Source organism: Fulmarus glacialis, unplaced genomic scaffold (assembly GCF_000690835.1).
Source record: "Fulmarus glacialis isolate BGI_N327 unplaced genomic scaffold, ASM69083v1 scaffold23889, whole genome shotgun sequence".
NCBI lineage: Eukaryota > Metazoa > Chordata > Aves > Procellariiformes > Procellariidae > Fulmarus > Fulmarus glacialis.
In genome coordinates this window covers 37,181-37,524 of record NW_009235632.1, presented here as the reverse complement: position 1 = coordinate 37,524, position 344 = coordinate 37,181, and the positions used below count along the sequence as shown (strand labels likewise).

The window sequence follows — 344 nt, the reverse complement described above, 5'->3', positions numbered from 1 at the left end:
CCCGGCCCCCCACCCCTGGATGGGGTGATGCCTCCCCCTGGAGCACCTCTGGGTTTGGCCCTCAAGAAGAAGAGCATCCCACAGCCAAAGAATGCCCTCAAGTCCTTCAACTGGTCCAAGCTGCCAGAGGTAAGCTGGGCAATAATTTGGGCAGTGAAACTGGAGGTGCCGGACAGCCACCCGGTGATGTAAGGGCAGGTGGACAGGGGACCCCGAACCTGCAATGCTCTTGCTGTCTTGCAGAACAAGCTGGCAGGTACTGTGTGGACTGACATAGATGACGCAAAAGTGTTCAAAATCCTGGACCTCGAAGACCTGGAAAGGACATTCTCCGCCTACCAAAG

At 56.7% G+C, this 344-nt stretch overlaps 1 protein-coding gene across 1 annotated transcript in view; it reads left to right on the top strand.

Moving 5' to 3' along the window:
• Positions 1 to 3: 3 nt before the first annotated feature.
• LOC104082845 (disheveled-associated activator of morphogenesis 1-like) overlaps positions 4 to 344 on the top strand; it is a gene marked incomplete at its 5' end in the record, with an annotated part of 23,428 nt that continues 23,087 nt past the window's right edge. Inside the window, 2 exon segments of the mRNA XM_009586102.1 lie at positions 4 to 129; positions 244 to 343. Of these exon segments, the coding sequence (XP_009584397.1) occupies positions 4 to 129; positions 244 to 343 (226 nt within the window).